This window comes from Cyclopterus lumpus, chromosome 18, assembly GCF_009769545.1.
Source record: "Cyclopterus lumpus isolate fCycLum1 chromosome 18, fCycLum1.pri, whole genome shotgun sequence".
Classification (NCBI taxonomy): Eukaryota; Metazoa; Chordata; class Actinopteri; order Perciformes; family Cyclopteridae; genus Cyclopterus; species Cyclopterus lumpus.
The window spans coordinates 6,503,485-6,524,317 of record NC_046983.1 but is presented as its reverse complement, the minus strand read 5'-3'; the positions used below and the strand labels follow the sequence as shown (position 1 = coordinate 6,524,317).

The 20,833-nt window shown below is 44.2% G+C and overlaps 2 protein-coding genes across 3 annotated transcripts in view; one reads left to right on the top strand and one right to left on the bottom strand.

Annotated features, from left to right (window-relative positions):
- Positions 1 to 4,221: 4,221 nt before the first annotated feature.
- dthd1 (death domain containing 1) lies at positions 4,222 to 15,907 on the bottom strand. 2 transcript variants are annotated; one of them, XM_034557605.1, is made up of 12 exons: positions 15,840 to 15,907; positions 15,252 to 15,675; positions 13,446 to 13,962; positions 12,423 to 12,753; positions 11,581 to 11,760; positions 10,856 to 11,097; positions 9,974 to 10,129; positions 6,931 to 7,220; positions 5,636 to 5,886; positions 5,478 to 5,535; positions 4,674 to 4,994; positions 4,222 to 4,339 (listed from the first exon to the last, which is right to left on the bottom strand). In XM_034557605.1, the coding sequence occupies exons 2-11, from the start codon at positions 15,667 to 15,669 to the stop codon at positions 4,687 to 4,689; spliced, it is 2,751 nt and encodes a 916-aa protein (XP_034413496.1). In that variant the 5' UTR covers positions 15,670 to 15,675; positions 15,840 to 15,907; the 3' UTR covers positions 4,222 to 4,339; positions 4,674 to 4,686. The 2 variants fall into 2 exon arrangements, with proteins under 2 accessions (XP_034413496.1, XP_034413495.1); XM_034557604.1 differs by lacking the exon at positions 4,222 to 4,339 and having other exon boundaries at positions 4,622 to 4,994.
- Positions 15,908 to 19,729: 3,822 nt separating this feature from the next.
- The window catches only part of zmp:0000000660 (arf-GAP with Rho-GAP domain, ANK repeat and PH domain-containing protein 2), a 95,764-nt gene continuing 94,660 nt past the window's right edge, over positions 19,730 to 20,833 (top strand). The window contains 1 exon segment of the mRNA XM_034556626.1: positions 19,730 to 20,033. The gene's annotated coding sequence lies outside the window, so the exon portion shown is untranslated.

Here is a 20,833-nt window from a genome sequence, read left to right as displayed (position 1 = left end):
CACCTCTTCACCCCCTGCTGCCGCTCCCTTCCGTTTCTCGCTCTCCGTCATCCCGGCCTCCGTTCAACCTCTTCTCTCCTGCGCCGTCTCACATACATCACAGACAATCTTGGGAGGGATTTCCAGAGTAAACAAAACCAATTTAATTCCACCAGAAAATGGTCAGCGGGGTAGTTGCTGGAATGGCATCGGTGTGGTTACGTCTTCGTGAGGATGAGCATCTTAAAACCACGGACCAATCCATTAAAAGGACGTGAAGGCTGTTGATGTGTGAGGAAAAGCGCAACACATCAGCGGCACGCTGCTGCACGGTTTGGAAGCACAACTCAAAGTGTCTTTTAAGTTGAATATGGATCAGCTTAGCCGGCACTTCCTTTTCAAAAACAGCAACCCAGCTGTGATTTGGTCCCAACAGGTCGGCACAGTGGCCAATCAGAAATCCCAAATTCCCTCAGGAAAAACACGGGCTTATCTTCAAAAACGGCAGCCGGCGAGCTTGGAATTGAACAAAAATCCTCAACGATGTCCTTTTATTCTTCGGTCCCAAACAGCTCTCGTGCTGAGCCCCATTCAGCCGTGATATGCTGCCGCATGAGCAGTTTTTCCGATTTAGTTTTGATTTGGGAAAAAGGACGGCCCGGCTGTTGTAGTTATGTAGCGTCCAGTTAATACCAGGGGAAAGTGTTTGTCAGCAAACTAACCTAAGCTAACTTGCCTCAACAATGTTTTTTATGAACCTAACAAAGTTATTTTGTTGCCTAAAGCCGACTTTCATCAACGTAATGCCCCCCCCCCCCCCCCCCCCCCCCCTCCACTCCCAAGAAAAAGCAGTTCCGACTGACACGGAGAGAAAACCCCACACAAATCCAATAGACTGCATTTGGTGACTAATTCACGAAATGCTGGAGTTGAATATTCACTGTGATTGAGGGCCCTCTCAGGCCACGGTGGCCCAGCTGGCCCGTCTGCCACTGAGATGAGGGACACATTTAGAGTATGTGATGGATCACCGAGCAGTACACCTTAGAGGTGTCTCTGTCTCTCTCTCTCTCTCTCTCTCTCTCTCTCTCTCTCTCCTGAGACTCAAACTATCCGTGTTTTTGTATGAATGGCCGTCTCCATTTTTTTTTACCCGCCATCAGGTTCATGACCGGTTCGGTGACCCAGATCACCCACTGGACCTTAGGGTGCTCTAACAGTAGTATTTCCAAAGGTTTTGAACTGCATCTCCATACCGAGTAGGACAAAAATGTGTTGACACAACTCGTGAGAAGATCGATGCCGCTCTCACGTTTGTGCAATAAATACGAAGCTAAAACTTACAATGTACCACAATGTGCCAAACTAAGTTTACCAAATACCACCTACAAGCTGTTATTTTTGTCACGAGCACGTTCACACAGACTGAGCTCTGGCTCAATAGGATCCTGGTATTTGCTCCTCTGCCTGCGTAAATCTGCTCATTTATTGAAAAAAGGGTTGAATTTTTTGGGGTCGGCTGTAGCTCATGGGGGGGGGGGGGGGAGTGGTCGTCCCGAAACCACAAGGTTCCCAGTTTTCGATCCCCGCTCTCCCCGTAGTTGAACCCCCAGAGCCCACTGCTCCTTAATAACTAGATGCAGAGAAGTGTAAATTTCTTCTTTCTTTCTAAATTATCATCGCTGCTGGTATGAATAGCTCGCATTTATTATGTCATGCCCCCGGTGTGTAGAGCCCTTTTACTTTTGAGATTTTCCCAAAGCGCTGACCTTTTCCTCTTGAGAGCGTTCTGTCACTCGAGAAGAACTGAACTGTTAAGATGAGGAAGGCAATTTGCATTATTGGTTGACTTTCCATCATATGAAGTCCTTTTCATCCGTGGGCATACACTAGACTGTGTATTTTCCTGCATCTTCACATTTAATCTTTTTGAGAACTCGGCTGTGCTCACTTCTCAATTACTGCGAGGCAGTATGGTGTGTACGATTGCCTAAATGAGTAAACAAGAGTCTGGGTAATAAAAGCAGCCTTGAATCAAAAAAATAATCAGCCATACAGCAAACAGACTTGCATAACTAAATTTGTCTTTCCACTTTTTTTTTTATGCCAATATAACAACACATCTCAGGTCCCCCACCCCCACTACCCCCAACTCCCTCAGATGTGAATTCCACTGCTCCGATACCTCTCAGGATGAGCTGTGACAGTGCATATGTTCATTCATGGCTGTGTCTGCATCTCAATCACGTCACACTGTTTCACCTCGACAGCTAGAAGTGGGAGAGCAGAGAGCGACGGAGGAAAAAGACGAGGGTGATGAAACAAATGATGAAACAGGTGAGGTTTTAGTCTCTTTATGCCCTACACTGCATGGGAATTCTTCACCTCATCACCCTTCTGTATCCTCACCCGACTGGACGACGGGCAACCTCCCAGAATGCCTTGCTGCGTGGCCTTTTCAATAATGTAGAGGGGAGACAAAAGGAGGCGAAACGATTTCCTGGCGCTGTGGGAGACCCCTCTGTGACATTTATCTCTCGCATGGCCCTCAATGTCTGTGTGTGTTTGATGGCCCTGTGCCAGACTAATGATACCCCCCCTCTGGTATACACACTGTAGGCACCAAACTCTCCTGCTCCACACATGTCCTTTCAGAATCGCACCGCCGGGGAAAGAAGGAGCCCTGGGGTCGATAACAGCGAAGACGGATTGTAAAGCGTTTTCAGAGGTGGATACGAGAGCAATGGTTCCATCTAAGTGTGGAAAGAAAGTAAAGGGAAGTTAATGAATAGAGGAGACCGTTTTTTTTTTGTCAGCAAGTGACGGAGAAAGAGCAAGAGCGATCATCCTGTTTAATTCAACAGCTCCACCTGTTACCATTTCATACTTCATTAACCGAATCCCCCCCCGCCCTCATTTGAGGCACTGGGTGGTCTCCACAGGGAGTCCCCTATCCCCCACCTGGACACATGGCATCTATCATTACCCCCCTTGCTGCAGCTCGGAGCCTGCAGAATGTCACACAGCTGGAGCGTGAGGCTCGGAAGGAAACCCTGGCGAATGTCATTAAAAAGACAGAGCACACAGTGCAGTGATAGAAAAGGAGTCCTCGTAGCGCTAAGCTAACTTCAGCTGGGGGATACAAGAGGATGGCTGCATGGGGAACACAATGGAAAACAATCTGACCTTTAGGTCCCTTTGCTGGCTGTGTCATTTCACACCATCTTCAATCATCCCATGGAGTTCTCACGGTTACATAAATGCAACTGTGAAATAGACCAGAGCATGTGAAGGCTTAAAAGGTTCAAAGTTCATTCCTGACCTTGGCGACAGCATGTGGACAGGTTTACAAAACAAGGCTCATTTAGCAGTTCTAATGGACATTTATAGCAGATGTCTGATTCCTCAGCTTCTAAAAATGCATGGACAAGAAATCCTTAAAGTGCCGGAAAAGAACATCTACAATGGATCCTTTGGCTAAGCCCCCCGTCCTCTATTTTAGCATGTTTCAGAGAGATGTGGACAAACAAAAGCTTCTCATTTCTGATCGCCGACAACCAACCGTGCCGGCTCAAATGACATCTGTGGCTGGCAGATTTGATCAGATGTATCCCGAAAGCTAATCACGCTCACAATTGCTCCATGATTTTGTTGGAGGCAAATATGCTACTACTTACTAATTGGTATCTTCCAGTTCCATGACTGGGAAAACTCGTAATGGTAATGTGATATGTTTAATACCTCCAGTATACCAACTAAATGGACCTCGTGGTGAGATATTTTCTTAACTGGTTGAACAACAGAATTTGCACACATAAACATATACAGAGGATTTGTTTGCATATTGGCATATTTGTATTTTATTTTTAAAGGCATAGTAATATTCAAAGGAGACACAAATCAGGTATATTCACCTACCTACCTGTCTGTGGAGACAAATGACAAAATAAAAAATAAAGTCATAAAGGATAAAAATATCCTGAGAAAACTCACACGTTTTGAAATGTGCCCATACATACAGGCTAACATTGGCAGTGTGTGTTTAGGTGTCAGCTACAGTTATATTTTAATATCACAACTTGTACATTGAAAAAAAAAGAAAGAAAACATTATTTCATTATTTAATCAGAATCAAGTCCTGGTTGAGATTCATTGCATCTTCTTAACACATAATATGAGGTAAGGTGTTAATCGCAGAGGACTAAACTTAGTATATTATATATACTTGACCTTGATTATCCAAATGTCTCACTCTTATGTGGTGATTTACAGCAATTGCTTTTATTTCAAATGTCTCACAGGAAATGCTGAGAATATATGGCCGACACCGCTGGTTGACAGCCTGGGGTTTACAGCCCTCCTAGGGGTCAAAAGAAAAATATAAGAGGTCACGAGACAATAAAGCAGAAGAAATTAGATTTTCTTCCCCCCCCCCCCCCCCCCCCCCCCCCCCCCGCCATATATTTCTGTTTAGTTTTTTCACCGAACATCATTAAGTCTTCAGGGCTCTAAAAAATTACTGGGTTTGCAGACAGACATAATGGACTGAAGTCTGGGAGAGATCACGTAATCTCACAGTCCAATGCTGACCCCTTGTGGATCAAACACCATACTACCTCCATCTCATTTGACAGGCAAACAGGCTCTGACTAAAAGCAACAATTAAAAAAAAAAAAAAGCAGTGTGATTTGTACTTTTCAAGCTCCCCTACTTCGGTGAGCCCCGCCTGGTGGGCGCAGCCTGTCGCAGCAGCAGCTCTCTGGCCAGGTCCGGCCTGCCGCTCTTGGCTAAGCAGTGAGCCAGCTGAGAGGCCTTGGGTTGGTGTGTGGCAGCGGGCAGCCCCCTCCTCCACATGGTCAGGACACGGAAGGCCTGGCTGGGCAGGCTGTCCCCAGCCCGGAGCTTCACCAGCTGAGCGGCGCTTCGCCGGAGACGCAGGGAGAGCACCAGAAGTGCTACTTCCTCCTCTGAAAGCTCCCCGGACAGCCAGAGAAGAAGAGAGTCCGACAGGGGGTCTGGTGGTGGGGCGGGAGATGAAAGATGGAGGAACTGGTGCACTGAATGTGATGCATTTAGAACGATGACAGCTTGCTTAGGAAAATAAGAAAAAGATCTGGGATGTTGTTATTTCATCATAATTTTCACAATATCGATTAAGACACTTCCTGATACTGATATATCTAAATATACGAAATAGTGAAATATGTATGTAACATGTTAAAAGTAATAAATTGTTCAATAGTATCTCTGGAAAACTGTTTATGGGGTGTAAAACTAAATATTTCGTTAATTTTTTTATTCAGAAATATGTGAGTTACTTTGGTAAAAGTACTAATTTAACATAATGTAAAAAGTACTATTAGCCACACGTAGTTGAAGTATCAACCGTAAGAATAACCACAACAATAGCTGTCAGATAGATGTAAAGAAGAAAATACATACAATATGTTCCTTCTGATATGTAGTGGAGTGGGCGTACATGATAATATGTCACCCACCTGTCTCCTCGCATAACTTCACCCGAACTGTGATGGGCCGATTAATGTTTCTCACTCTCTGAGATGAAACGGAATAAAATGTTAGAAGATGCTTTTATTCGTTGCAGACGGTCAACGTTTTACTGTCATGCCAAATATGACGTAGAGTGTTTATGCACCTTCGGTAAAGTCAGAGACAGCTTGCACACGGGGTCTCCCAAAAGCTTCGCGTCCATCGGGACCGCTCCGTCGCCTCGCCACTCCAGCTGACCTCTGCCGACCTTGTGAAACACGGCCGTGCCCTTGTAGTGGGGCGAGCTGTAGTTCCCGAAGGGGTCCACCTCAGTGAGACGCACCGAGAGGCGGTTCGTCTGCTGGTTGTGGAAGGTGAGCCGCTCGCGTGGGAGGCCATGGAGGTCGATTGGAGCACCTGACGGAGAACGTCGGCATTGCACTCATCCCAAAATCAGCCAGATGTTGCAAATCAGCAAAGTGTGTCATATTCGAAGGAAAGCCGTCAGAGCAAAGAACGGCACCTGAGGGCGTGGACAAACTGTACGTGTGCATGCGTTCTGCTGCCTGTGTGAATATATAGTTAATAAACTGCATCGCGTGGTGTGTGGCAACCGGTTGTGTGGTAACCAGCAGCAGGAAGACAAACCTGTCCAGACCTGCGGTCGGTATGTGTAACCTTCTGACTTCCTCAGCAACGGCAGCAACCGTTTCATTACTAATGTGGCTGAAGCCACCTTCAGGCCGCATTCACACCAGGTCAGACGCTTGGTTGTGCGTCGGCGAGGGAGTCGACTGAACAACGGGTCATGTCTTCGGTTCCCTCGTGGCTGGCTTGTACAGCTCTAGATCCCCCGGTCACGTGATGCAGGGGTTAATTTCTCCACAATTGTGTTCGGATGTTTGCTTTACTGTTTATGTTCAAACGGGGAAACCTACGAATGGATTTATTCTGACTTCACGCTTTAATAATAGCATATCCAGTAGCAGATCGAAATGGATGGTTCAGGGACGCGCAGACGGACAGAGAGAGATGCTTTGCTTTAAAGTTACCAAAACCCAACCCACTTTGCTTACAATGTATTCTCCCTTTTAGGCATCACCCCAACTTGTATTAAAGGAGCAGTGTGTAGGATTTAGTAGCATCTAGTGGTGATGTTGCAGATTGCAACCAACTGAATAACCCTGCATTCACCATTCATTTTCCAAGCATGTACTAAAACTATCGTGGCCTTCGGGTAACCTTTAAAAAAAACAGGGAAACGCACTCTCCCAGCCAATAGCACAAATCACATATAATACATATGCATAATATATTACTAGCAATGGCCAGTAAGGAGAAAGTAAGTTGTGTTGTACTGAGGATGCTCTTATCATAAAATCAATCACCTTTCTGTCCCTTTTCGCCCACATTATTTGCACATCACTCCTCTTGTCCTTAGTTTTAAACGGGTCGCCGTACCTGTGGAGGTGATGTTGCCGCTGAAACGCAGGAGAAGCTGGTCTCCTTCCCGCATGGAGATCTCGGACGCGGCCTCCAAGAGGCCGCTGTAGCCCCGGGCTCGCAGTCTGGACATCTCCCAGCCGAGGTCCCTGCTGGGCAGAGCCGCCACCAGGGCGGCGTGAGGCTCTTCTTGTCGACGCTGGAGGACGACGGTAACCGCGTGGCAGCAGACCGACTCCTCTAGCTCCTCCGCCAGGGAGGCGAGACGACCGGGCTGCAGGGGAGAGAGGAGACGCACCACCAGCAGTCTGAGAGGGAGACAGCCAGAGACAGGACGGACGTCAGCAGAGAGATTAGATTGCTGCTGCACAGAAGGAAGAGATGAGCCTGTTATCGTGGGCCTGAATACAGACTTAATACACTTAAGTTGAAATGAAGAATTCATATTACCTACTGCACTTATATTATTCCCTGGGGAAGCTGTTTTAGATAAGAAAGAGGACTTAAGCACATGAGAGAAATAATGACAAGCTATCCGTATTAAAGGAACAGTTCACAATTTACAACTAGCGGTCTAATATATTCATAATTCAATCTTTTTAACTAAAAAACACAAAGGCAATACGATATTTTCTTATTATCTTTGACTTCAATAACATTTTTACCAATTCCTGGAAATGCTAAAGCCTGGAATTGAAAGCATTTAGCTTTAGCCCTTTATCCCACTGCCTTTTAACCCTCTTAAGTAGAGAAACGCTCACTCTAAGTCTGGTAATTGTATTTTCTTATCACGTTGACTTTATAGACTGAACATGTCCAAGTGAAAGGCATTGAAGTGGGAAAGCATGTCCAGTCAGTACTTATATATTGTCTCTATTTATTCGACTCAAGGCAACAGCACCACTTTGTAAAGACATTGCTGTCATAATAATGTGCAATGTTTTTCTTCCAAATCAGTAAAGTTAAGAGGATTATCAAGTTAGTTGACAGAAGACATGGTCAAAAAAACAATGATCCAACTTAACAAAAGGAATCTTTTGTGTGTGTGTGTGTGTGTGTGTGTGTGTGTGTGTGTGTGTGTAGTACTGCTTCTGTATGACTGCATGTGTTTAGTGTTTTTTCTGTTATTCTAAGTATGTGTTAATTGTGACTGCAGATTAAATTTAAGCTTTGTGTTATGGTTTTATTTGTGTTTGATATTCTACACAGTCCCTAACTTATACATAAAAGAAGGTTTGTATGTTATGCCTTTTTATTTTGTGTGAGATTAACAGGGACATTTTCTGAATGACATTTCTGCCACAAACATACCACAAAAAAAAAATATCGATACGGTGAGTTGCACTGAGAATAAGTACACAGGAAGGGTAAAAACCAAGTGGTTCCAACCTCAAATATCTTAAATATCTAATTTCAAAATATCTAAGTACCGTATAGTTTTGCGCTGAGCAAACGTGCACATAAACACATTTTCCTTTAAGTAAGGGTCCATGATTGTAAACAGTTTTTCTTAAAAAATGCAAACCCACACTCCCTAATAGTCGGTCTCTCTCTCTCTCTCTCTGGCCAGGGGCAACGTTTGCTACCTCCTCTATGCGGCTGGAGGACTCCTGATGGCGGTCCCTGCTGGTAGCCGGTGTGTGGATGTGGCTGTGAGGACGGCCCAGAACGCCGCTAGCCTGCCTGCACCTGTCAAACACACTCATCGGACTCATGGGCCTCCGATGAGCCCCAAGTACACAGAAGAGACCTCCAACTGTAACTATACTCTCAATAGGAACACATCAACACATGCATGGGACTAGCCCTGCACACTGAAACACTGAATTATTTTTTTTAATTGAGCCTTAAGATTAAATTCCCCCACCCAAAAAAACCTTTTTGTGAAAGCACCACAGTTTTGAGTTCTTTTGCTAATGTTTTTTTTCTGTGTCTTGCAGGCTAAAACTAAAAAAAGGCTGTTTTTCACTGACGGGTGTTAACATTCACTTATCTTTTGACAAATTCCAGTCCTTGTCTTCATCAAATATTGTTAACCGCCCCTCTATTTGTGATCCAGTTTCAACAACCCTGCAAGGAACTCATCATTTCCTGCATCTCGGCAAGAAGGTGTGAACGCAACGCTTTCATTTCAATCCTTCTGTGACGCCTGAGAGTGTTCGGTGTCCTGTGGTCAGAGGCAGGATGTACGACATCCTCTTTTGTGGCGCGAGCGAACCAACGTCAGCGGTAGGGCACAGGCCCCAGGGGGGTGTGGGGGGGGGGGGGGATGTGGGGAGAGACTCACGGTCTGGCATCGCAACGCCACTCGTGCATTCGCACGCTACTGTTGAAGGGGGGGTGTTCTTTTGACACAATATTGTATGATATTTCTTTTTTATTATCTTTTTTTGTTATAAATGAGCGTCGCACGACCAGTCTGACCCTGGGTTCTGCGGTCCTTCTGTGGATGTTTCTGCCTCGCATTGCAACGTGTGCTGTGGTCTGTTTTGATTGGACGGTAGAGCAGCATATCCACCGAGGGCTGCAGTCACAGTCATCTCGGCTTAATGTCAACATTTCTGCAAAAAAAAACTTCTTTTTTTTTATTGCAGCTTCCCCACAGCACTGCAACAAGGCTTCTGACAAGATGAGAAAACCCGATCTTTCTTGGCTCTGTGTAGTTGCTCCTTGTTAGTTTTGGAATTAAATTTACAATTCTTATATTTACATTAAAATGATATTGCTGTTGCCTTGGCCCTAAATATTAGCTGTATATCTGTGCTCCTGTTGCCATAAAACAATGGTAAAAACCTGACGTACATCCCCCACAATACCACTTTCTCATTTAGATTTAAACACTCCTTCCTTCAATTGTTTTTATATGAACATAATCTCTTATTTTCATTCTTTGTGTGTTCGTGTGACCGTACTGTAAGGTGTTTATCTTTCTTGAAATATGTATTTTTGCTTAGCTCCATTGCCAAGCAGTCCTGTAAATCCCGTTGGATAAACTGTGTTACATTTAAAGGTCTCTTTAAATAAAGTTGCGATATTACTACTATAGATTGCTATCTGCTACCTGTCGAAGTTCTCCGTCAGCTCAAAGGACACCAGTCCGTTTTGCTGGTTCCGGACTGGGACTTGATCCAGGACCCTCCACTGTTGGTCTCTTGAACCCAGAACAATCAGCAGCTCGTTGGACATCTTCTTAGACTTCACAGAGGCCCCCAGGACTCTAACAGAAAGATTCAAAATAATATATAATAAATCAGAGTGGTGCTCCAATGCTAAATCCTTATCATACTCATGTTAACCATGTTCCTCACCCTGGTTTAGGGTATTAACATGCAACATCTGGCTAATTAATATGAACAAATGAGTACAGCTTCATTTTTTTTTTTACAGGTATTTTAGTCATAAACCAAAGTATTATGACATATGGTTAGCAGATCATTTACGTTACTACACTTCCTCCTAAGGGGAATATCAATGTTTGAACCACATTTTATAGCTATCCATGCAATAGGTAATATTCCTGTTTGGACCAGCTGGCAACCTTCGGAACTGAAGTGATTGAAGGGCCTTAAATGAAGTTTTTGTTTCATGGCCACCAGGGGGCGTTTCATTTTTAAAAAAAGGTTTCAGTCTAGCTCCACCTTCTCGTGTCACCTCTGGTTGGAAACAAACAAGATGGTGATGGCTGAAATGTCAAACTCGAAGCTTCAAAACGTAAAAAAACAACAACAAAAAAACATTTCTTACGTCCAATATATTGTCGGGACAAAAGTTGCGTACCAACTGACAAGCCTTTGTTGTTTTAAAGATGGTTCGTTATTACACATTATTTCCGTGGTTACTTCTTAAATAATCATCATCATATGGGAGCTGCACATTTTTGGCCACTGATACCCATGGTGTCTAGAAATATTGGACGGATACGAAGAGGCCACACTCTACTCACCTCCTTCTGTGGGACGAAGCGCTAAAAGGCCGAGTTTGGTGGTCTTGCTCCTCCTCTTGACCCCTTGTGGGCCTCTTCTTTTCAGGGTTTGGGGGACAGGGTAGGGTGAGAGCGAGGGGTCTTCTCAGGGGCTGAGAGGAGGGCTGGGTGAGGCAGAGCAGTGGACTCGTGGACACCACCGAGTGATAAGCGTCGCTTCTGGACTTGACGGCTGCCAGAAGAACGGCATCCACCGGCTGGATCTGAGGGCAGGTGAGGTAACAGCTGTTTTATTTACTCTGCAGTTTGGACAGAGCTGCTTGTGTGGTATGAAAATTGCTTTTTTTTTCCCCGACAATTTTGTTCTGCCGGCAGCATGCTGTATTATCAAAGAGAGCCGCGTAGAGGGAGAACTGTTGTCTTTTTTGACTGGATATCAAGCAACAAACTGCTGTAGTGGAGTTAGTTCAAATATCGGCCACAGCTGTTCATTCTTCCACCTCACGGCAAACATCTGGGGAGACTCAAGTCTGTGAATTTATAAGCAATCTATCTGTTTCTCTTGACAGGCCTCGGTTTTGATCTCCTTTTTGGAACAATTTCAATATTTATAACATCGACTTGATCTCAAAGATGTTTTTACCTACTTCTCAGTCCCTCCACAGTCGACAATACATTATTAATCGGTGAAGTAAAATTATTAAGTAGGAGACAGATGGATAGTGTTCAAATCAGTATCTCCATACCATGGTTTGAGCCATTACTGGTGCAGTGAAGCATCCTGGGGGGTAGTTCAGACAGATCCGTTGGTCCATGTGAAGCTTGAGTAACAAACCCTTTGTGGGAACTGTGTAATTTTCTTTTTTTAAACAGGAAACCACTGCAAACAGGCCCAGGGAGTACACCCTCACCTCAGCAAAGGAGCCCTGACAACAGACATAGACCAACCGTGAAGGAAATCATGTATCAAGTATTTTAATTATTTATAAACAGAACAATAATATTCTGGCTTTAGTTCCGGACACAGTAACAATACAGCGGCGTCAGCTGTTATTGCGTCCGTCAATTTGCAACATTGCACATCTGTATTGGCTTTTGAAACAGTTGAACAAGTACAGCAGTAAAGATGTACGAGATTGGTTTGGAAAAGATCTTTAAGACTCTGTTGATGATTGTAAATTCAAAGTTAAGATCACAAAAGGTGCACCACAAGGCTTTATATTAGCAGCTGTTCTGTTTGTCATCCAACCAGATTAGTTTGAATCCAGATAATAAAATTAACTCTACAGTTGGCATCTGTCTAGATCAATTTATTACTTACTTTCAAAAGGCCTTTCACAAACTGCAGTTATCATTTCATCAATTAAAATGAACACCGAATGGGCAAAAACTAATAAAAAACTTACTCCAGAATGTATAACCACTCTGTATAAAATGCGGAAAATTACTTATCAAACAATAGGGGGAAGTGAATTGAAAAGTTTTGCACTTACAGATATGCTAATAAATGAATATGAATAATTAACGTCATGCCTGACAGTAAAATAATAGTGAGTGTCTTTAAAACATACAGTAAGTGAAACCTCACCCTGTGCCCTCCGTACGTGCCCTCTGTGGTGACAGGAGTGACGTAGCTCGCCCTCCTCTCCCCATCGACTATCTTCACGGCTACGTCCCTGTAGTTGCCGCGGTAACGTGCGCAGAAAGGCACGACCACGGTCACGGGGAAGTGGACGTTGGCTCCGTCCCGAACGTTGACCCGGATCACTCTGCTGACCAATTCCTCCGAGCCGGTCACCATCAGGCAGCTCAGGGTGTCGGCCACCTCACATATCAGGGCTCCGGCCGCACCCTTGGGTGCTCTGATAAAGCACGTGTCTTGCACGTCGGAATAACTCTCCTCTTGTTGACCAGAGAGTCTAGAGATCACGTGCGAAGAGACACATTTACACAGGCAGTGATGTACAGAGGATATTTTGAAGTCCTGCACTGAAGAACAGCTTTAAATCGCGTTATCGATGTGACAGTATTGACCTTTTCCTTTAATCTTAGTACGGCCAGTGTGGGCGGTATGAATTGTCGTTGAAATATTCTCATTTAAGCGACATTTCCGGCAAAAAAACGGCAACCACCTTAAATAAATCTAAAAAGCTGGAGTATGCACATTTCCATATCGGCTTCTCCCAGACTCTGCCTCTCCCTCTGATCTGAATGTTCCTGATTTGTTTGGCTTTCGGACAAATCTGAGCACTGACCCGACGGTAGCCATTTATGAGGAGGCCAGGTGGTCAAATCATGTGCACCTTGTGATGAACCACTGCCGAGAGTTCAGCTTCTGTGTCACTGAGCAGGGGAAATGAGCGGAAGGAACAACATCATGGCCAGGCTCGCAAGCCGGGCCCCGTGAGGAATCAAGGAGAGGATGTCGGACATGGACGAGTCTAGATTATAGTGGAGCAACCCACATGTCGAATAATTATGATGATTTGTAGGTTTGAATATTTCACCCTGTGTCATTCAACCCCCTCGTTGAAGAACTGGAGCAAGCTGATATGGAATAGAACAATGTCACACAGTGTGGACAGTGTAAAACTCTACGTCGTCCACTTACCCGACTGTGATCCATTCCTTGTTCACCCGATTTGTGTCCTTTCCTGTCTCCTCGCGGAAGTCTGTCTCACTCCCTGGAGAAGCACAGTCCTCATGTTCACCCCCTCGACTGTTCACCGGTACTTCTCCCTCTGCCTCTTCTTCCTCATCGTTGCAGGCGGAACTGCCGAATCTCGAGTCGGATGCTCGTTCAGCGCCTGGTGATGACATCGTATGCCTTTGATCGTCTCCATCTCCATCTTCGTCAGCCTGTTTGCGCCCAGAGTCGGATTCGAGGGGCTCACGGGAGTTCAGGCGATTGTCGTCGTCTCCGGGTTGCTCTGGCGCTTCCGGATCTCTGGTCTCCCGGAGGGCTGCATCCACAGTTGAGGCCTCCTCTGCACTTGGTCCGAGGATTTCTTCATCCAGTTTGGCTACGATTGCGTTCAGTTGGTCTAAAATGTTCTCTACATTCTCCCCGACACTCAGAAAAGTGCCACCGAAGGAGTCTGATAAAGGTGTGACGTTACATTGTGTATCTGTGACAAAACAGACGTAAAGAACAAAGCACACAACTCAAAGATATCGTACAACTTTTACTTGACAAACGGGCAATTTGAGAGCAAATTTTACATTCTTAAACTAATCTGTAAAAACAATATTACATTGTTTGGACTACTGAACAATTGCTGATCCACAAAAGTATTGTTGAGTTTCTCTCTTAAACTATTTCCAAGTATAGTCAAATGCTGTGGGACTTTTGTGTGTATATATATATATATATATATATATATATATATATATATATATATATATATATATATATATATATATACACACACAAAAGTCCCACAGCATTTGACTATATATATATATATATATTTATATATATAATGAGCAGGCTTCAGACAGGCCCCACATCATTGATTGTGATGTTGTGCTATGCTGCTGCAGTGGAAACCAGCCGGCCCTGGGAAGGGGCGCCAAGGTCGCGCTCTCACATACACAGAAATGTGTTTGTTCTAGATGCATCCAACGGTCATTAGCAGGAACATGAAGGTAAAGCACAGAATGTCAGCTTAGGTTGTGGTCGCTGAAGAATAGCTGGAGAACACAGACTTTGTGCATTAAAAGGGCCAGAGATGGTTTTAGCTCTTCTAATGATGCATACTCAACAGCTAAATGTATCTTTTTGTCTAATTCACATCACATTATTAATCTATTGTACAATATATATCTACTGGGTGTTTTCTGTCAGTTGTTGCATCGTTGTTGCGTGATAATGCAGTGTGAGGGCAGATTGATTTGCAAAGTCTGCACTGCATTTACCTCCAGGGCTGAGGGTTGAAGTGCAATATGATTTGGGGACTGACTAAAACACATCTGTAGCATTAAATAGTCAAAAGAGTCAAGTATCAAAAGTTGACATTGAGTGCTCTGTCAGATTTCTTCTTACGTACTCTTCAATCTTGAGCTACATTTCAACTCCCTTTTCTGCTTACAAGAAACTGACACAAGTGCCCTTCAAATAGATTTTAAATTGCTTAAAATAACTCAGGGTCCATCTCGTCAACTGACACTCAACTCATTTCACCTTTTAAATTCACTGACAACTGTCTCCAGCGTGTATATACGGTTCAAATTCAACTCCTCTTTAACAGTCCTTCAAAGTCCACCAACACTTAAACTGACACTTTTACGTTGTCTCGTGCTTACATGTCATCTTCGACTGACACTTCTTTCACTTTTTTTTGTCTTTTAAAACGTATAAAAGCGGCAAAAAAAAAGACACGAGTCAGTCGTATCAAGTCGCATCAAGTCAGCATACCTGTTGTGGACGGATGCTGCTCATCACTGCCCCCTGGTGGAGACCTGTGGGCGCATCCCCTGAGAACTGCTCTCCATGCTGTCACTCTGTCTGAATGAAACACACTCAGCTCCCTCAACAGTCCCAGAACCCTCTGCTCGCACTCGCTCTCCTCGTCAGCGAGTCCTCTCGTCTCTTCAGGACTGAGCATCCCTCCTTCACTGCCTCTCTGCGCTTCCTCTCCTCCTCCGCTACCTGCTTCTACTCCCGTGCCTCTCCTCCCACCCACGGTCCCATCGTGACGATCTCGGCATCGTCTGACAGCTCCAAGCCTCTGAAGAGTTTCAGTCAGCACGTCAAGGAGACTGAGTTCACTCTTGCTGCCGTGCAGAGACTCGGCTTCATCCATCAGTTTATCCTCATGCAGATGTGCCTCCATGCTGAGCTGGAAAAAGACAACAGATTAGGGTTGAACTTATATAACAGGGCCTGTTTTGTGCCCCTTTTTCAGTCTGCGTTGCACATGGCAAAAGCAATTCAGTCCTTCAACAAAACGATGGGGAATAATATCAAATATTCACTCAAAATACATCGCGTTCCCTTGTGTACCTCTTTTTATATTTGAAGCTGAAGCGCCCTTGTTGTTGCTGTGTCCTTGGCATTGAGTGTTACCGTGCACAGCTTTCCTAGCTTACAGGAGCCAGACGCTGTATTTATACGGCTGCCAGTAGTAAAACACGTTGCCAAGGCGACCCCCGGAGGCGCAACTGGAAGGGACAAAAGAGGAGTCGGAGAGCAAAAGACTCTCCGGACGACAGAGTGCTGTCCTCCAGACATCTCATCCCTTTCTTCTCTCCTTCTGTCACTTGTTTTACTGCTCGTATGTGCAGCCAGTAAAAGACGGCAGCTCCTTGAATTCACCCACTCCTGAATCATACAAAAACAACATGATCATTTTATATATATTTATATATATCTTTCATTTTAAATAGCAGCAATATAACTTGTTTTGAATGCATAATGCATTTGGAGGAGGAGGAGGAGGAGGAGGCCGTAGACTCACATGTTGGCTCTAGACAACACAAACACTGTGGGGAGCGTCATTTTATAGGTTTCCTTTGGAATTTCTGGTTTTACGATCTAAAGACATCTGTGGTGGAAGAAGTATTCAGATGCATACCATAATAACACCGTTGTCTAAAAATACTCCAGGTAAAATATGCCGCTGAAGTAAAAATACAATTGATACATTGAATATTCTCCTGAGAGAATGAAACAAGTAACTCTTCTTCTATATACGATATAGTGTAATATTGTGTAAAGTGTGTCAATGCTTTGCTTTACTTTATACACTGGGTTGGTTAATAGTTACACATCATACTTTATAACTTCAGCTTATATTTTGCATGTCAAATGAATATAAAACGATATAAAATGAAAATGCTCAAGGGAGGTACAATAATCTCAAAATGTCCCTTAGTACAGTGTTTAAGCAGAGATGGACGGACATCAAGGGTCTTGCACCACTAAGATTAGAATGACCATTTATGAATCTGGATTATCACAACAGGCAAATAACACAATGTTAAATACACCAAGTTCAAAGCGAATTAATGTGTTTACTCCGTCGTGCACATCTCTAGAACAATGGACAGAACAGTGTGACGGTGAGCCGGCATGCACAATACCAAGACCCTGAAACTGAGGCATCTGTGATCATATTATTATTATTTAGCCCTTTTACTACGATGACGTGTCAAAACGTCTTCATTGTGGATGGGACATTTTATTTTGCTCTGCCATTAGAGTCCCAGAAGCTACAGTGATGCGGCACTCTGTCACCATCATGTGGCCGAAGCTGGACTCGGCCACATGGATGTTACTTATTTGATCACTTCTGATTCTATAAGTAGTAATCAGAATCAGAATCAGAATCAGAATCAGAACCAGAATCGTTTATTGCCAAATATGCAAACACGTAAATACAAGGTGAGGTCATGGGTGGGTGGTGCATAACATTAGACAATAATAATAATAATAATAATAATAATAATAATAATAAGTGTCCACCCAAGGGGGAAAGGTTTATAAGCAAATTACGATATCATTTAGATGTTTAGAATAAAATAGTGTCATATTCATGATAGAGGGGTTAAACTGTTAAAGACACATGGTATAGTATTATAGTATTATATCATTTTTAATTTTATTGTTGGAATGACTATTATACATGGAACTACAGTATGCATTCAATGCTACGCAATGAACAATGACAGATGCAAATAACGTAAGTTAAACGTGTGCTCCTCTTCCTCGGGACTCGCTCGGTTAGCGGTGCGGGGCGTCCCGCTGCATTCCTGTGCGTGTGTTGAATGCGGAGCCTGGGGCCCTTTTTGGGGGGCGGGGGGGGATCAAGCAGGGACATGCAAGTCATCCCCAGCCAAACAAAACGAGTGCCTCCACTTTGCCGTTCTGCACGCGAGCTCATTTCTGTTGTTGTTGTTGTTGACAACTTTTAACGAAAGGGGCAACGTCACCACCGTTACGCCCAGCCGGCGGAAGGAGGTGACCGCATTACTGCAGCTCACTCCGCCGCCGCTGGACTCCAGGAGCCCTGCGCGGAAATGGGCGTGGTCAAAGCGACACGCAGGGAGCGGAAACGGACCAGCGTGGAGGTGTGAGAGCGCGCGTGGCTAGGGCTCGCGACAGTCAACAGAGCGGCTGCCGCAAACAACAACAACAACAACAACAACACCAACAACACCAACAAACAAACAAAAAAAAGTGTGCAAAGGATGCCCTGAGGTTGCCTCCCGTTTTTAAGCCGCAGGTAAGCTTCTAACTAACCACCTGACGCACGACAACGTGTTAGGTAAACACCCCGACTGGTGTTTATTTATTTATTCATTTATAACAGTGGGCACGAGACCGAAAGGAACACATTTGAAGTTAAATTAACTTCTTTTAAACCATTTTTAAATGCGTCAGGGAAGCGATTAGCGTCACTTCGCAGTGTGTGCAGGCACATTCAAACAAGTGTAACGAAGAGGATGAAGTAAAACTGCGTCTCCCGCACGTGCAACTGGCTAGTTATATTAATAGTAGTGTGATATCCGTTTCCCCGCAAGTGCAAACAATAATGACCACAATGCGCAACCCTCACATGAAGTTAACACTATGAATACATAAAACATTCAATAAAAACACAGTGCCGTTCTAACTACTTACAACATGTGTTTTTTTTCTTTTCATCTACCTCTTTTTTAAATGCTATTTTATTGAAGTCGAAACTAATTTGAACAGAGCACATACATTGCAAAGCATGTCCAGGTATTATAGTCAAACCAGGAAGAGGACACCAATTGGACTTTGATCAAAGTTGGTTGGCTGAGGGATATATGCAGAATTATGATGTCCTAGATGTGCATGCATGGGCGTGCATGCCATGACTCAACCATACCTGAGGTGTGCTTAGTGGGTGGAACACATCTCCCATAAGGGCAGCATTCTTCCACAAGTATAGTTTAGTTTAGAGGAGGAAACCATATCTTATTATTCTTATGAATTGCAGTCCTATTGTATCTCAGTGAGCTTTATAGCCAACATACTTTATGTCCACACACACACACACACACACACACACACACACACACACACACACACACACACACACACACACACACACACACACACACACACACACACACACACACACTTCATATGTTCAAGCTGTTTATCTTGTGAAGTTCCCTTTTTTTTTGTTGCTCCCCTTATTGAACTTAACACTCCCTGTATCCATCCCTTAATAATGTTTGCTGAAAGTGTGTGCTCTATGGTGGCTGTGTGTGTGTGTGTGTGTGTGTGTGTGTGTGTCTGTGCAGCTGTGCGAGTGGGCGTATAAGCGCCAACAGGCAGAGATGAAGAGCGGGTCAAATGTGCTAGCAAGCTTCGGCGTGTGCCTGCGCTGGCTCTCGGCCAGTACAGGTCCCTGCATGTTAACACTGCAATACACAGCTGGGCAGGTCTGGTGGACTGCATAGGCCCCTTGCTATTGTGAGGACTAAACACTGTTGTGTGGAGCTGGGACTGTGTGGTTACTGCTAAAAGAAGGGGGGGGGGGGGGTGATGTGCTCTCGAGATGAGAGAGGTCTACAAGCACATAATGTCATTCTGAGAAAAAAAAAAAAAAAATACTTTTGTGCGTTTGCGCAACTATCTCCTATCAGATTGTAGTCGGAAAATAGCCTATAATAAAAGGGGTAGAGATGCTTTATTCTCACCAGGTTGATGCATAAATACAATACCTGAAAGGTTCAAGTTCATGTGTATTATGTGAACAGCATGTGCGGTAAAGCTCCCACAATGTACACACACATGCATATGCCACAAGACTGTTTACTTGAAAGCAGAAGTAACACTTCGTGTCCCCTGCGCACCGTAGGTTTGTAACCCAAACGAGAAGTGGACTCGGCAAGATGTTGGTGTGTCTAACTGTGAGTTTGAAGTGTGTGTGTGTGTGTGTGTGTGTGAGAGAAAGGAAGAAAGAAAGAGAGAGACAGAGAGAGAGAGAGAGCGAGAGCAGTTCTGCCACACAATTCATTAGACTTTGAAGAGATGGTGTCAAAGCGCGAGGACACGGACGTTCAACAATAGCTTTGTTATTTCAAGGGGTTATTTTAAGTTGTGATGTAAAGCTCGGATCTGTAAATTCTGGGATTTTTTAAAAGGGAGACGACGTCCGTTGGCCTTTTCTGTCCTGAAATCCACTTTGTGTGTCATTTGGTTAAAATATCACACCTCGAGGTAAGTCTCTTCCCAAATCCGGACCGCAGAGCCACGCTGTAACGCTGGCACGCCATTTCTTCACAGCGATTGCTGTTTCCTGCCGTTTCATTTGGGGGTGTTGTTTTTTAAAATTTAGTTTGCTCACTTGTTTGTCAATGAATGTAAAGCACATGCGCCTTGATCTTTTTATTTTATTTTATTTTATTTTTCGCTTCAAGGAGAGGACGTTTTGGGAGAGAGGCTCGTTCGCTATATTGCTGAGATTGCACGACAAGATAAATGTTGATCTCATGTCTGCGGGGGTGAATTTGAAGCTACAGCCAGGAGACGGTTAGCTTAGCTCAGCGCAAAGGCTCGAACCGGGGCAAAAAAAAAGAAAGAAAGAAGCTAAATCTGCACACCAGCACCTTTTTTATTTGTTTTTTGTTCTCTAAGCGAAAATGTTGTAGGTAAATCGGCGAGGCAGATGATGAGGCGGTGAGAATGGAAGACAGATCAGGAAAGAAAATCATAAGCATATGATGATTTAATCTCTCTATAACACACAGTGCTTGTAGTTCCGCTTTATCATAAACACAAAAAAAGTGTTATTTGTGCTAATGAGCCATAACTATATTCCATAAACAGCTTTCAACTCTAAAGGAACGCCTCCAACCCCCGAGGCGCCGTTGAGGGCCGGACCACCGACACTTTTGGTCAGCTGTGAAGCGCCGTTCTGGTAATCTAAGATTACATCAAATAGCATTGAACAAATTGCAGAACAGATCGTCAATAGCTTCCAAAAATATCTCCTAATACTGTACATGAATTTCAGATTA